Here is a 15,020-nt window from a genome sequence, read left to right as displayed (position 1 = left end):
AAGAAAGGCACCCTCCTATCCGCCTCTGCACCTGGCAGCAGGAAGAAGTATAAAAATGGGGATAGGCAGCTTTGCCCTGATACAGTAATGTGGCTCAGCTGCAGGGAACTTCCCAACCTCTCAGCGTCAGCAGGAGCTTTGACTATTCACCATCATCATGTTTTTAAACTGCCAGTTCTGAGAAGAGGTTTTGGGAAAGACAGAGGGAAGAGACCATGGCACTGTCCCTCTCCCCACCCACTCCAGGAGCAGGGGGCCACAAGCCCATGCCCTGCACCATTTGTGAGCAAAGGCAGCTGTACGTGGAGGACTTGGGGTGCTAAAGGGGTCTGATGGCTCAGGTATCATCGGCACAAAACAGATTCTCTCCCACCTCCCCCTTTCCCCCCTGTATTTTCTTCACCAGCCCAGCTTATTACCCTTTATTTTATACCAGGCTGTCATAAACCCACCTAAAGAGTACATGTATTTCAACACAAAGCAGCCACTAAGTGAAGCAATGTAATTTATTTGACATTATACCAGACATGGGTGCTCCAGATCCAGACTTGACCTTAAAAACAATTTAAAATCCTGGATTTGCTGTATTGGAGGTATCAGTTACCCGTCTGAGAGCCAAATGTGTCAGTATTACAGCCACTGAAACAGAAAACTAAGTACAGGACGAGTCAAGCTAGCAAGCACCATCAGTCCATTTCAGCTGTGAACTCACTTCCAGTTCTGGGGCGCTGGAAGAAATGACAAGGCTGTTGGACAACTTCACAAGTATTTCAGTATAAAGCAGCTCTCACTTACTCATGTCAGTGTCTAACTACACAAACTGGGGAAATTGGGCTTTTTTTTTTTTTTTTTTAACTCTGAATTAACATCAGGCTAAGACCTGCAGGAGAGGGACTGGGAAGTGCTCCCTCTCCCTCACCCCTCTTAAAGAATGAGGTACCACAATACGACACAAGCTCCTGATGACAGTAAAATTAAACAAAAAACCCCAACATCATCTTACACCATAAAACAGTGCAGCACTATCTCAGCTGGCAGAGCCTGCCCAGAAACCTGCCCAGGGACAAACATACACCTGAAGATGGGATGCAGATCTGAAACACAATATTACAACCAGCTTCACAGCAAACTCACTGCTCGTTGCTTCAGCTGTGCAGCTGCTGTCTTCAAATTGCTTCACCCCATTTAACAAACGTTGACAAATGCCAAAAAAGTGAAATTTGTACTGGTAGTAAATCCATAGTTATCATCCCTCCGAAATTCTTCTAGAGCTGAGCAGCAGGGCAGTGCTATTAGCCACCAGGCTGTCACCTCCCTGTGCATGAACCAACTGCAGTTTGAGGTACAGAGTTTAAAATGTACAGACACGACATGAACATAAGTGGTGCAGGGAAATCCAGAGAGAACTTTTCCTCTGTGTTACTGGCTTTGTTTCTTCAGATGGAGCCTTTGAAAGGAGACAAGAGGTGGTGCAGGATAGTCAGGCCATCACAAGAGGCAGTCCTACTTGAAATATTACACTTGTATTTACACAATTCTCCTCTTCAAAAATTTTTAATGTGCACCATGAAAATGATCGTCCCTTTCTCTCTTGTTGCTGACATGGAGGCAGTAGACCATGTAATCTTAGAACAATCTGAATTGCCAGAAATAAAATGAAAACTATTTTCAGGGAAACATGCATTTATTGTTAAGCATTCCCAGTGAAAAATCAACATCTTTTAAAATGTGTTTATTTTAAAAATCATTTGTTTACAAAAGTGTTTCTGTAGTTTTTATTTTCAAGACAAAAAACACTAATGCTGCAATTCCAGCCTCCCCACCCCTGCTCCGCCTCCACAGGAAGTCTGGTGCTCAGGAACCAACCTCCTGCAGTACTTACAGGTAAATATTTATTTACTAGAAAACTCAGAATTTAGGATGGAAAAGGTAAGTGAAAAGCAGGGCTCTTCAGCAGTTGACATCAGCATTCCTACGATGGCAGCCTTCTTCAGACACTGCACCAGAGCAGCAGCAGTCACTGCAGATTGTACACCAGACAAGCACAGCATTGTCACAGTACATTTCCTCAGCTGTCGAGCCGTGATCTGAACTTACATTATCAATGAAGGGCTCAGCACCATGAGTGATCCTGGAGCCAGTTTGATGCCTACAAAGCAGGTCACAGCACAGACTGAACATCACAGCACAGTACAGGGCAAATGATTCACAAGGGTTTGCCCAGTGAGAACAAATCCAAAGTCAGGTTGCTGCCAACAGAGCACTGCAGCTGGAATAACCAAGCCAGAAGCCAAATGCGTTGACAACAGTTGGTCTTGTGAGTCTGATGATGAATCAGCTGATGACGTGAACACCACAAGCAGGAAGAGCTGCCTACATCATTCACAGATAGGTTTGGAACAGATCAGAAAACTAGCAAGAAAGAAGTGATTGCCCCTTTGCCTAGCCCTAGGAGAAAGCTGTGCCTGGAAAACGAGGATGGTAACACTGAAAACATCTATTTGGTCTTTCCAGAAGAGGCTTTAGGCACCCACAAGCATCTTGACTTTCATGCTTTAATTCCATGATGCAACAGATGCTGATGAAATGCACTTTTGCTATCTCTTGTTGAGCCAGCTGCTCATCAAAACCATATAAAATAAGCACCTGGTCACAAATCAGTGCCCCTACTCATTAGTTCCATCAACAAAACAGAACAGGAGGACACCTCATCTTCTCATTGCCTCTGCTCATCAGCATTTAAGTAAAACCAATTTATTTACTAAATTTAATGTTTCCTACTTCAGGCAAGCCTCCAAGTCAGCTTTTGGTGGTGTTTCAGAAGGGAACAAGGGACATGCACAGTTGACTTCCCCTGCATTAAAAACGGAACTTCCTGACACAGCTCATAACCAATGCAGTAAAACAAGAACTCTCGCTTGAGTCTGTGTTTTGATTTCCCCCCACTCCCCTTCTCCCTTCCCAAATGACATAAGCAATCTGTAAGCTCTGAAGTGCCTAGTCTGAGTCACAGCTGTTAGGCTTAAATTTGCATAGTTTAAATGTTTCTGTTACCCACACCATCTAATGGAGATTTGGTGTTACAAGGTAAGATTCTTTCTGGCTATTTAATTCCTCCTTTCAGACAATAACAAAAAAAGTTTCTATATTCCTTATGTCAGTATTCCAATACTAATTTACATGGAAAACAGTTGAATACAGTGATAATTAGAAAAAAACTAAGACATATTCATACACCAGTAGTACCTAATTGCTCATAAATACTACCGAACCAATTATAGTCAAGGCCCCATGTACTCTGTTGCAAGCTTTAAACAAAATTTAAAAAAAAAAAAAGGTTTGGAGTATGCAGAACGCACTAAATGATGCATCTTTCCAGGATATGTTCCTAAGGGCTTTTTGTCTCCAAAATGCACCAATTTGTCACACTGAGAACAGAGTTTGTTCACAGAAGGAATGGGAGGAAGCTGTGAATTTGGCAAGGGGGTGGAATACAGTCAAGGCTTTTGGTACTCATGGGAAAATGGAGGCTTTTGGCAACAGGAAAGGTAATTTCTCTACTTCTGAGCAAAGCTGTACTTTGCTCTTGGAGGAATTGGGTAAGATAGGATAAACCACTTTGCTGGATGCACATTGAAATGTTCGGTAGTGAAATCCAATGGATGCTCTGGTAATCTGTAACTGTTATTACCAATACCTTGTTTAGAAAAATGAGGTCATTTAGACTTCGAAATGACTGTTTCAAGCCATCTTCTGGCACAATAGAGGAAGACAACGCATGATTTATTTGTACTTAGTCACTTGTAGCCATGTTTCATGTTCCTGTTGCAAGGTGTGGTAAATGTACAGCCTGAGTCCAGAGCTGGAGTGGGCTGCACGGCAACTCCATGTCTGTGAATGCACAGGGCCCTGAATATAGCGATGTTCAGTGATACAGAGAACAGAACTACCATTTGTATGTACAATGTGTCACAATGATAAGCTGAACACTAACAGCAAAATTTCTAGGGCTCAGCCCCAGCTGCAGTTAAACTAACCTTGTACAACATTATCCCTATATTCAACTCTGATAATTACCAAGAATACAAAAACATTCCTTATAAAGGAGTCACATGTCAAAATTCAGAGGGACTTCAGACCAAAGATGTCTCCTTAACGCTGGGTCATGTTGCCTTCCCAGCTCACTTCTTGAGAAGCTTCCTGCCAGCACCTGAGCTAGCATTAAGCTACCGAGCACATGGATGAAGGGCAAAATCCAGAATCCACCGTTTATACAAAAGGGGGAAGGGGAAGACAGGTGTTTTGCAGTAGAGAAGAAAATGAGGTAACTTCATGAGAGAAGTAAAACTTAATAGGGCATTCTTTCAGAGGTGACTGTGCTCACCTTAGAACCTCTTTTCCCCGTCTCCCTTTCCCTGGCTTCCTTTATCACTTTACATACTGCTGAAGAAGCCTGCTGTTCTTAGGAGACTGGTTTTATCATAGACATGTTCAGAAGCCCATTACTGAGAAGTTTCATGTCCCCGACAATGATTTACGAGTTCTTTCTTTTGATAAATAGCAGCGAAGAACAAGGGAAAGTAGTCAGCAATTCAAATTTACCACCAGGGTAAAAAAAAAAAAAAAAAAAAAAAAAAAAAGTGTCTATGTAATCAAGAAGTTCTTAGCCTGTATAACAGAAAAGACAGCAACTTGAGATTAACACAAGTAGCATTTTGCCAGTTTCCTACCGTCCCTGGTTTTCACGTAGCAAACCAGCTGAACAGTAGCAGCTTCTTGTTAAAAAAATAAATAAATATAAGGAAAGTCAAAACAACTCATTTCCTTTGGCATCATTGCAAATGATTTACACTAACTCAAGAAAACCAATCACTGACTACACTTCAAAAAGCAGTAAGTATAAAGACTAAGCAAATGCATTTAGTATTGCACTGATATGAGTTCAAAGTAATTACTGTCTGTGCCCTGTTTTAAGTTTGGACACATCAGACAGAGCAGTACAGGGAACATCCCAGAACTAGCCAGGTCTTGACAGCTGTTTTCTGGTTTTGTTCCCCTACTACTATGCTCCAGGTATTTAACAGATACCATAATGTTCCTGATTTCGTCTAGTATGAGTTATAAACAGACCATGAAGTGCAAAACTATTTCAATTTGTACTTCACAGCTCTAGAAAAACCCCAAGCAGGCACATATTTCCCCACCCCATTAATCCACAGCCTAGGAGAAAAAAAACCAAAAACAACAGAACAAAACAAAAGAGTCATAGAAAAGATGACTGATACAGTACTCCATTATGCACAATCCCCACTCTCTAGTCTCAGGATTTCTCTGAACTTCCTTGTCAGATATACTCTCAAAAGTTAGCATCATATTCACAAAGACATTACAGCTCTCTTTAAATAGATGTACTAGTGTTTGAAGTTGCAAGACTAATAATTTTCAAGCTTTTGCACTCAGGATGAAATGTCATTTTAATACAAATAAAAGGACTGACTGTATGTACAAGCCAAGGTAAGATTTCAGTTCTCATTTATCAGAAACATCAATCCAAAAAAAAAGCTAAATTGAGAACACACTTCTAATTCTATGTGCATTTGAAGTATGTACAGTAAAAACACCAACACAGCCTCCATGTGTTAACCAGAGAAAAATGCAAGCAAGGATGAATTTTAAAGTACCTGGTAAGCAATCCTTAAACTGAAGCCCAAAATAAAGCTAGAAAACTGCTGCAAAAAACAGCTGATTGCATCATATCAAGTACTCAAAAAATTTTTTTTCCATTCTCAGTACACTGGAGAATCAGCTTCGTCCTCCTTCAAACCCTGTGAAATCATATTATCCAGAGTGTACTGAAGAACACTTTACAGCTATTTAAGATTTAAAAAAAAAAATAAATGAAACCAGTTCCATCTTTTTGTGCTGTATCGAGGCATACTCCTTACATGATTGTGTAGAAAATATGATGGATGAAAATCACTACTGATAATTCAAAATATATATTTTTAAAGGGGACCCTAGACTACTGCAATGGCACACATAATACCCACAGATGATGAAACATAATCAACAATATGATGTAAGGGAGGGGAGAATCAGGTTTCCCAATTAATAAGCTAGAAAGAAAATGGTTCTGAACAGGTCACCATTTGGAACTTTGGGTAAGTCTTGAAAGTCTGTCAGGAAAAAAGTTACAAAAGCAATTGAGTATTTCAATGGTGCTCTCTTCAGCAACCCTACCTAATATGTCTATTAAGTACAAGCATGCAAATATAGGTCAATCCACAGGCACATAGGATCCATGTTAAAAACAGTAAGATAACTGTGATGAGTGGCACCAACAATTTTGATGACTAACACTCAAAATGTTGCTTTCTGAATTACTAAATCAAAATCCTGAAGCAAGTTCCTGCTAGTCTTTGTCACACTGCTAAACACTAAAGTAGGCATTGTTTTCCCCCATTATCTTAGCTGAGCTCAAAGAATTTTTACAATATTTAGTAAGAAAAAAAAATTAAAGTATTTCCCCTTTTTAAATTTACACAGACGTTTAATTAGCTTTATTTACAGAGCGCTTTTTTTCAGTCTCCAATAGTGCCTAGATAGCATCATCAGGCAAGAGTGCCAGTTTTGAAAGAGAATCTATATAGAATCCTAGGAATAACAGATGGTGATGCTCCTCCAGAAGGGGCAAGCTGGACTACAGAAGCAGCTCTCTCTATATGGCTCAGTTACTCAGGAGTAATTCTGTTGCAGTCTCTACATCCCATGATTTTGAAGACAAGGCCACTATTACTGCATTCTGCAATGAGAAAACAAAAGCAGTGTTTTCAGTGTGTGAACCTGCAGCTCCAGGAAGTGGAATGAAAAGCTCACAGAAAATCAAAACACATTAGTTTACCATTCCTTAAATCTCAAGTAATAATTGATAGAAAAATTGTTTCAAAAAGGCAGGGGTAGCTCACAAGATTTATCTGTAACACAGTATTTTAAAACTCCAGTTCTTAAAAATAACTAGCAAAATAGCATAATTAGACCGACACAACACCATGGAAGTAGACAATTTACTTTAGTAGATTCTGATTATACTGATGGCTTCCTGTATTTATACACATAAACCTGCCCTGTCCTTACTGAAAATATTTAAGTTATTTATACTTACCCTATCAAAGCCCATAGCACAAAGGTTTTCTATTTTTTTGGTGTATTCTGGACTAGAAACTGGTGCTCCAGCATACACATGTGCCCAAAGTCGAGCTGTCTGTTTAAACATTTCTGGATTTTGTTTGTACTACACAAAAGAGAGAGGGGGGAAAAGCAGAAAGTTAAATCAACTCATCAATCCAACCAAACATCAAGACAATATGGCAGACTGCAACCCGTCATTCTTCCTACAGTATCTTCCACAATGTTTCATACTGATCATGCTGCTATTCTTGAAGTAAATTTAGAGGTGAGGATTACACAAAGAGCAAACCTATGCAAGCATTGATATAATGAGTTTGCCTTCAGGTTAAATTATGCACTGTTGGTATTTGATGTGTGCAGCCAGGTACTGCTCTCAACAGCACAGATCAAAGTAAAGCAGCTATATTTAGCACAGCTGCTGAAAATTTATATTCAGTGTGACAGAGTACAAATTATCCCTATGTTAACATCTCCTGAACATGGTACTATGTACTACTCTAATGCATTCCTCTAATCACTTAAAAATATATATGGTTTTACACACTGCAAGTAGGCCTGCAGTTTTTCAGTCCTGGCTAATATTCTACTACTGGGCTTCTTCCTGAGAATGAGGATCTTGATCACACAGGTGACAGAAGAAGGATGGAAAAATGGGTGAGCAAGTGCAAAAAGCTAGGGAGCTGCAACTCTTCATGAAAGCTATTATTTACCAGGAAAAAAAAAATCATGTCAGTATGTAACTATATCATTTTGTACCAATCTCATCACTAACCAGTTTTCCAATAAACAACAGACTGGACCATATTGCAGAGAATTTTTAGCATGTGCCAAGAACTCAACTGCCAAGACAGTGGGTCATCTGTCATAAACTGTACTCAGCAAAGTTAAATGATTTTTCCATTTTAACAGCTTTTGTATGCCATATCAAGTTTTTTGTCTTAAAAAAATGCTCTTCCCTTCGATTGTCACTTCAATAAGACAAGATATTAGGAAATACATTTTTAAAATATTTAAGTACATTTTAAGGACAGAAACATGGCTGATTATCATTCTTTGACATTTCATTAATACATGAAAATAATAATTAGATCTGTAAAACACAGTAAAATGCTCTCTTGTCATTTTGCCTCTCCTACAACAACCCACAACAATCACATTGCTTTGTGTGCCTTGCCCACCTCCCTCTAATTCTGATCCATATGTCATAATTTGTATATTTACTATCTGGTGGCATTAATGCCATTAAAACAAACATGGGAGGCAATGTATTGTTGGAAATAAATCACTATTATAAACACAGTGGTCTGTAATAAATTTCTTTTGGTGTAATGATTAAAAGAGAAGAAGGATTAAGTTAAACACCAGTAGCATCCTTAAGTACTATTTTCTTCTGCTTTTAAGAGATCTTCCCCCAGTTAATTTTTTTAAAATATTTTTGAGAACATTGCCAAGCCTAGAAAGCAACTAGCTGAAGTGCAAAGAATTAGTCATAATTGCATTTTACTCAGAATTAGCTTTCAGTGTTCTATTAAAAGAATTCCTTTACTTAGGTATCTGTAAATAATCCAGTTTCTCACTGAATTTAGAAAAGCCTAAGGGCAACTTTCGTTGATGTTTCAGTAGCAGGAGTCTGAGGCAGTTCATGTTGCTGTACTGAAAAAAAACCAGCAATCAGAGCAACTAATACACCAGACAGCTGGTGTCTGAAAATACTGCTCTTACTCAAACAGGAATTCTCCCTGGGATTCTCTCAAGAGCTTATAGGAACTGCCATTTACCTGGACAACACATAGTTTAATAAAATAGCACAAGTGTGGAGAATAATTAATTCCTTGTGCATTTTTGCCTTGGAAAACACAATTAACCCCAAACAAAGTAGAAGAGACCCCAACACCAAATAAACACATGAAAAGAGCAGTTGTTTACCGACATCTCTCTCAAAACCATTATAATCACTTTCTACTTACATACACGTGCCTGTAACTCAAGGTCAAACCCCAGCATAGTTTTCATGCAGGTATTTGCAGGAAACAGGACAGATTGAATCCTCCCCACATCAGCTATGCCACAATCCCACTGGACACACCCCCACAAGCACCTGAGGGGCAGCCTGGAAAATTGCTCTTTGGAATCTACAGCTTCATGGAGTTTTTTGCCTGAGAAAAAAACTCTTACCAGCTCAAGTGCTTCTACTGTTATGATTCCCATATAAAATTCTACCATCAGAGCCAGAAATGGCAAACACTATTTTTGTTCTTGGTAAAAAAGGATGCAGTGGTTTTTTAAATGAAGGAGTATGACAGCAAGGGCATACATCTAGAAAAAAACTCAGTGCAGGGACGTGCCTGGTGGCCTTTCTGGCCTTTGCAACACTTCTCCCTGGGCAGAGCAATTCAGCCTGACACAACTGTTCAGGGACATTTATTCAGAGCAGCCTTACTGCAGAATCCCACAAGCAAGCCTTCTATATCGACTGAGTACAGTGGTAGCAAACAGCTCTCAGGCAACCCAGCAGTGCAATGGGCTACCTCTAATCTCCATGCTTCCCCCTGAATCCTGACAGGTTTGAAAAAATGCTTATCTATCATTCTACACTGAGTTTTAAAGGGAAAGAGGGCACACCTTGTCACCCTATCCTAGAGGGTTCTGACTTATAGAAGATACAGGTGAGATAGAAGGTTCTCCCAGCATCACCTTGCTTTGTTCTTCAGTTACTGAAATATACTCTTACTGCCAGCCAGTGGGGAAGCCAGACTGCCTTTCTCTTTCCCCAGAGTAAAAAGGAGAACACACACACACTTCAGATTTTGTTGAGAATTGTCAGAGGAATGATTGTTTCTATCCTTCAGCAACACTTTAAACAGAATCATGCCAATCCTGATACGGCCTAAGATCCAACTGACATTTTTTGGTATTAAAAGTTATCACTAATGTCTGAAAGGTAACAAACCTTATTGATTGTAAAATGTTACTGATGGCATTCAATCAGTGATTAAAACAGTTATCCCCAAGTCATTATTCATAAAATTTTGACATTAAACAAATACAATGCTCAACAACATTTATATTAATGCAGAAGACAAGCTACATACCAAGCCAAATCCAATTATCCACCAAGTTAAAACTCATTTAAAACCGATAGCATATTGCTTTTCTTATACTGGAAGGTTTAGATTTTAAAAGGCAAGTTACACTGAAATTCATTTAACTATGCTGTTATCAAAACAGTGACACTGTGGAGTAACTAATACTCTGGAATTCAAAAAAAAAAATCACAAAACACTGTACAATACTAAGTATTGCTCACATTTAGTATATGCAATTTTACAATAAATTGTTTAAAATCTTGTATCTCCTGTAAGCCTTGGGACCTAACCTGAGTCAGTAAAGATTACAGAAGTGTTACAAAATCACAGTCAACTGAATATCTTACCTGGTTTGCCACTACTGCATCTTGTGGATCATCTGGTTCTGCAGCTGCCAACAATGCTTGCAGCGATAACAACACTGTTCTTAGAGTCATTGCTGCTGCCCTAAAATTGAAAATTAAAAAAATTCTTTACCATATCCTGTGTCTATATTCACCCTTGTGGCTCTACTGTCATAGAAGATAGGAGTTCATGTACAGGTTTTAAGTCTAAGAAACATAATTTTAAACTGCTGCAGCTTATAGTTATTAAAATACTGTTCTGTATATATATGTAAATAGGGCTTCCAACATGGACTTTGCTATTAACAATGCTTTCTGAAGTTTTTGGAAAGTACCTTGACCTACACATTTCACCATGCCCATTTAATGCAATTCATTTCATATGAGGAAAAAGGCCCCACAAAAACCAAGGCCTAAGCAGGTTGTGCCATTCTCCTTCACTTGCAGGGCAGGGCCGGCAGCCCGGGGATGCTCCCTCTGCCGGCACTCCTCGTGCAGGAGCAGTGACCTACATTTTAAACGTGGCTAACAGGTAAGGAATTCTATACACTGCACCTTTTTGCACCAGTTTTAACATCACATACTTCATTAAATCGAACCATTTACATAGTTAATTACGACTACGATAATAAAAAGGCTAGGCTAATTATGAAATGTGCAATCAAAATACTTCCTCGGCTTCCTCTCACTACAACCTGACACAACTGTGTTGGCAGCAGGAAAACATTCTGTAGTCACAATGGTCCTGTAAAGTCACTCTTTGCCCCTGTGAAAGAACCCTGTTGAAGGTAGCACAGTCCCAGAGTTGGAACCTCTAAGATATTAGGTTCTTATCATTTATCTTGATCTCAGTGTATTTAGAAAAAGACACCTCAATAATTTAGTAAGGGAAAACCCAGTATGCTCAGAGAAGTCAATAAACCCTCAAAAGTAATCACATGAAATTATTACACACTGCAAGTCTGGAAAGTTGTAACATTTACACCGTTTCATTACATTTCGATCATAAATAACATCTCTGAGCTACCATTTCAGGTGGTATACACTGGAAACCAAGTAAGAACTCCATAGACTCTGTGGAAGTTGAGTATTTCTGATTTGAACAGTTAACTAGATTCTTAAAATCACTGTGGCACAGACAGATGTTCAAACTAATACAAAGTCTGTTTACTCTGCTTAAGTAGCAAGGTGAATGCAACATTTTAGATTTGAGCAAAGTGATTATGACACAGGAATGTCAGAGGAAAGTTGCGAAACACAGGCATCCAATTTCTTATAAACGAACCTCCATCTTCAATCAACGGAAAACAGTTTATTGTTTTCAGAAGACTGAAATTATATTGCAAATAAATGCAAAGAGTTTGTTAAAACAGATGGGGAACAGTCTGACCGGATGGTCCAGCTACAAAGGAAACAGCGTGCAAGTGCATTTCCAGGCTTAGGGTGCAGAAATTTATGTATTTTCCAGTACTGAGTCACTATATTAAGGTACTCTAGCAGTGTATACTAATGAACAGAGCATAGATGGTAGTAAAATGTTAGAGGTACATTTGTGGCACCCACATATTATGTTCCTAGATGCTTACATTCACAAATTTCTTGCTATGTCACTAACCATTCAAACATGCCATTCTTCCCTAATTGTTTCTAATTCTAGAAAATTTTTCTCAGTAAGTTATTTTTTAGCTTGATAATTATTGCTGAGCTTTCGCAGTGCAGTGTTCTACATCAAAATGCAAGTGAGAAACATCCCAAATGACAGATTTTAATTAGCACATAGTGTCTCATTCTAACTGCCACACCAGCTTGAAGTCCCTTAAGCTGAACGTAGTAGACTTAAATCTTTAAAAAATCCTTATGCTTTTAAATCTGAATTCTGACAAATCATAAAACTACCACAACATACAATTCTCCTCTTTCAAACCTATTCCTTAGTAATTTTCTTTTCTTTACATGTACCTAATGCAATTTTGCTCTTAAAATTTCCTTGGGCTTGTAATCTCTAAAGGTTTATACTATCTTGAAATTAACCTATTTAATGTACATACTGATGACAATTCACAGTCTCATCTGCTAGCATTACAGGAAGGGAATGCAACATATTTACTACTCCAGCATTCAGGTGTCATGGAACACTAAGTCTTTCAGGCCTTACTATGCTCAAATGGATGTAATAATTTTTATGAAATCAATTTCAGGTCCTATCACATCTGTCACACCCACTGTAAAACCCAAAGTCTTTCTCCCAGTTAAGTAATTTTATTATGTTATTTACTGTAGTTTTAAAGACAGACTTAACATGAAGTACCAATCAACCATAACTAATGCTATAGTTACTTTCTCCAAATAAAAGTTGTTCTGTCCTTTCCTTTAGAGACATCTGAAAATGGAGAGAAGATGACATAAAAAGGATCACAGCCTTTTGTGCCATTTTTACATGCAATTTACCTCCATTTACACTGTACCTTCTAGGTGAGGAATGTAAAATATATTTTGAGGAGCAGGGGGCATCGCTAAAAACCAAAGGTGCCATGGACACCAGCTGTCTCCAGCTGTCTCTGGCTTTCAAGACTGCCAGGTCCTTTCAATCCCTGTTTACCTGTTATATTTGTAGATTTTTACACAAAGCATACTGACATTTAAACATCTGACATTCCAATTTCAAAATAACAATAAAAAGCAACAACTTATCCATTTATATATACAGATGGCGATATGATCAGAGAATTTAAACTCTGAAATACTAAGTTTCAGACAAGACTGGTTTAGCCACATTTATGAAAAGGTTTAAAAATGTAGCTTACAACTGATTTTCAAGTCTCATGTCTCAAAACAGCTTTCCCAGTACATGCATAGTAACATAGTCTTTATTGGACAAACACTGAAAGAAGTATCCTTAAATCATAAAAGAAAACCCACTACAGCTTCAGTTGCTGTTTGTATTAAACAAAAGAAGAAATTAAAATTTTTAATTAATGGTAGAGAAAAACTGACATATTTTGTGTAACTATAGCATAACCATCCAAAATCTTCTACCTTTAGAACACCAATTAGCTTTTGTGATTCAAAAAAGTAAAAATGGCTTGTTATTTTTTACATAGCTTGGTCTTAAAAATTTCAGATATCTATTAAGATTCACAGAAGACACTGAAGAAACAGCTAAAAATAGATTTTCATTTCCCATGAACTTAAAAGCTCTTCTTTCTTCCCATTACCTTCTTTTGGGAGAATACAACAAATAGAGATGACTGCCTAGACTTGTATTTACAAATACCAGTAAGGCAGGACCTGTTCCTCACAAGCAAAAAACAAGAACAATTCCCATCATCAGTTCTGAAAGAAAATCTATACTGATAGTGGCACAAAGCTAAAAATCCCAACACAGACACCCAGACACACACCCTCCCCAATATTTTCCCAAGAAAAGAAAAACGTCCAAGGAAAGAATGAAAGAAAAAAAAGCTGTGTTTTCCTTAAAACAAATTTCCAGTGCAAAGATACAGATCTTCTGAATTTTCCAATGCACCTCAAAGGTTTATTGATCTAGAATAAAACCCTGAAAAAAAAATAGGTATTTCCAACTCCTCTTACATTTGAAGTTTACTTCTAGGTATGATTTATGTGCAACAGCTCATGGAGTTCAAGCAATTGTGAAAAATGAGCAATTCACTTTGGGAACTCAAGCTAGCTGCATGGTTGCATTCTAGGTTTGTTCTCTCCTCCTTGTCAAAGACAAGTATTGCCCCTGACAGACTTCCATCTGATCTGTTCTTAATTGAATCCTCAGAAGGCTCCTGGAAAATCTTCAGTTCTTCACCATGCCTGATATTCTACACACTGAGATGGCTTTCCAATCTTTCACTGTACATTGTTTTTGCTTAGACCATCATTCTTGTACAACAACTCTCTAAGCAGGTACACTACTTCAATGGAAACCTGACCAATCATCAGCAACCAGCAGCCAGCTTGTATAATGAGTTTTACAGGTAAAACTTATTTGCCTCGCACATGACCTTATATCCCCTTTGTCCCATGACATTACTGGCTCCTGTTTGCTCCTGAAGCTTACAGTAACCCTTGACTTCCACTCCCAAAACGTTGCTTAGTTATCATGCAGGTTTGCCATCTGCAAAATGAGAGGAGGCCACTATCATGCACCAGTGAGCTGCAGAGAGCTCCCTACAGAGACACACTGTCCCTCAGAGAACCTGAAACTAAAAGCTTCCACTCTGGACATCCAAACCAAAAGCTCGGCTTTCTGCTGGCATTGCATTTGCTAAACCACAAGGAAAATCTGGACTGAATCAGAACAAAGAGAGCTGGGTATACATTTTGTTCACTTACACTTTTCCTCCCTTTTTTTTTTTAGATAATATCTTAGGGCATTTCCATTAAAAAAAAG

At 38.5% G+C, this 15,020-nt stretch overlaps 1 protein-coding gene across 2 annotated transcripts in view; it reads right to left on the bottom strand.

Moving 5' to 3' along the window:
• Positions 1 to 492: 492 nt before the first annotated feature.
• The window catches only part of UBE2K (ubiquitin conjugating enzyme E2 K), a 43,449-nt gene continuing 28,921 nt past the window's right edge, over positions 493 to 15,020 (bottom strand). For both annotated transcript variants that reach the window (XM_083860940.1, XM_083860941.1), the window contains exons 5-7: positions 10,622 to 10,721; positions 7,163 to 7,291; positions 493 to 6,802 (exon numbers count right to left, since the gene is read on the bottom strand). In XM_083860940.1, the coding sequence (XP_083717066.1) occupies positions 6,728 to 6,802; positions 7,163 to 7,291; positions 10,622 to 10,721 (304 nt within the window). In that variant the 3' untranslated portion in view covers positions 493 to 6,727. The remainder of the gene's footprint in view (positions 6,803 to 7,162; positions 7,292 to 10,621; positions 10,722 to 15,020) is intronic.

Source organism: Zosterops lateralis, assembly GCF_965231275.1.
Source record: "Zosterops lateralis genome assembly, chromosome: 5".
In the NCBI taxonomy this organism is placed as follows: Eukaryota; Metazoa; Chordata; class Aves; order Passeriformes; family Zosteropidae; genus Zosterops; species Zosterops lateralis.
The sequence above is the reverse complement of the archived record's forward strand: the minus strand, read 5'-3'. Positions and strand labels throughout refer to the sequence as shown.